At 57.8% G+C, this 1,850-nt stretch overlaps 1 protein-coding gene across 1 annotated transcript; it reads left to right on the forward strand.

Annotated features, from left to right (window-relative positions):
* Positions 1-316: 316 nt before the first annotated feature.
* Positions 317-1,267, forward strand: LOC130017638 (olfactory receptor 12-like). The gene has a single exon (XM_056108363.1). It carries the CDS (start codon positions 317-319, stop codon positions 1,265-1,267), a length of 951 nt encoding a protein of 316 aa, XP_055964338.1.
* The last annotated feature ends 583 nt before the right edge of the window (positions 1,268-1,850 follow it).

Here is a 1,850-nt window from a genome sequence, read left to right on the forward strand (position 1 = left end):
TGGAATATCCGACGGGAAGGAGCACGACGCAGACAGACCAGAGTGCGGGTTGGTCAGCGCTGCTGACACCCAGCGGGGCTATGGTCAGTCTCCTCCCCAGGAATGTTCATGCGTGTTTGTGACTTCCTTCACCGCAGACTGTTATCTTTCAGAATCTGATTATATCTGAAGCAAATCAAATGGCTAATTGAAGCCTAGTGGTGAGTTGTGGCAACGGGAAGGGAAAGACCGCGTGCTCCAAAAGAAGTAAGTGTGCCGTGGCCAGGTCCCCGTCTGTCTCCCGCCTGGTCCATTCCCCCACCACCCACCCCAGGCCATGCCAGCACGCAGACAAGGGAACCTCTCAGCCACGTCTCTGCAGGACTTTGTGCTGGTGGGATTCAAGGGGGGGCCGGATACCCAGGCCCTGCTCTTTGCTGTCTTCCTGGCCCTGTACACGGTGACCGTCCTGGGGAACCTCACCATGATCGTGGTCATCACCCGGGATGCCCGCCTGCACACCCCCATGTACTTCTTCCTCCGGAACCTGTCCTTCCTGGACCTGTGCTACTCCACCGTCATCGCCCCCAACGCCCTGGCCAACTTCTTCTCCTCCTCCAAGGCCATCACCTTTGCAGGCTGTGCCGCTCAGTTCTTCTTCTTCTCCCTGCTGGGTAGCACAGAGGCCTTTATCCTGGCCGTGATGGCCTATGACCGCTTCGTGGCCATCTGCAGCCCCCTGCGCTACCCCGTCACCATGCGTCCCTCAGCCTGTGCCCGCCTGGTGCTGGTCAGTTACTGCGGAGGCCTCTTCAACACCACCATGCAGACCAGCTTCACGTTCAGCCTCCCCTTCTGCGGCTCCAACCGCATCAACCACTTCTTCTGTGACGTGACCGCCTTGCTCCAGCTGGCTTGCACTGACACAGCCCTCAATCAAATGATCTTGTTCGGCCTCTGTGGGCTCATCATCTTGGGGACCACAGTTGTGATTCTCGTCTCCTATGGCTACATCATAGTGACCATCCTCAGAATGAGTGCAGGATCTGGGAGACTTAAAGTCTTCTCCACCTGTGGCTCCCACCTGACTGCTGTATCCCTTTTCTACGGGACACTCTTTGTCATTTATGCCCAGCCCGGGGCCATGGAGTCCATGGAGCACAGCAAGGTGATCTCCGTGTTCTACACACTGGTCATCCCAATGCTCAACCCCCTCATCTACAGTCTGCGGAACAAAGATGTGAAGGAGGCCCTTCGGCGCCTGGGGCAGAAGCACACGGGGCCCTGAGGTAGGTGCCAGAGGGATGGGTGTGCTGGGGGATGCAGGGACTCAGAGGTGAGAGGCCGTGGGTGTGGAGTGATTCAATATTGCCCCTTGCTTCTCTCTTCCTCATCTTGAGGCATATTGTAGATTCAGACATTGCAGGTATGAGATGCAAAGATGAATTAGGCTTGTCCTTTGAATAAGAAGACAAGTCTAAAAATGGAAGGAGCCCACGGTCTTACCCGTCGGGGTATACAAACATCAGAGCAATGAGCAGCCGTGCAGCCAGGGGCACAAGCTTAACACCCAGCGGTGGAGGTGCCTGGGACAGACACTCTCTGCCTTCCTCTCAGAGAGGGGCCATGAGCACAGCAGGCCCCTGGGGCACATAGAGCCGCTGACTCCCAGGCAGCCTCGCCCCTCTCCTGGGCAGTGCCTGGAGGTGCTCCCTGATCGGGATCTAGGCCTGTGCCCCTCAGAACCACACTTCGCGGCTCCTCCTGGCCTTCACTCTCCAGCAGTCCGCCACCCCACTGCAGCAAAGAGGCCTGCTCTCCTGCTGAAGACGCTCCATCCCTGTGTCCCACTTTGCCACCAGCTGAGCCCT

The sequence above is a fragment of the Sorex fumeus genome, unplaced genomic scaffold (genome assembly GCF_029834395.1).
Source record: "Sorex fumeus unplaced genomic scaffold, SorFum_2.1 ptg000207l, whole genome shotgun sequence".
NCBI lineage: Eukaryota > Metazoa > Chordata > Mammalia > Eulipotyphla > Soricidae > Sorex > Sorex fumeus.

What these genes read in the sequence shown, in the direction of transcription:
- LOC130017638 (XM_056108363.1), top strand. Translation starts at nt 317, where the DNA reads ATGCCAGCACGCAGACAAGGGAACCTCTCAGCCACGTCTCTGCAGGAC.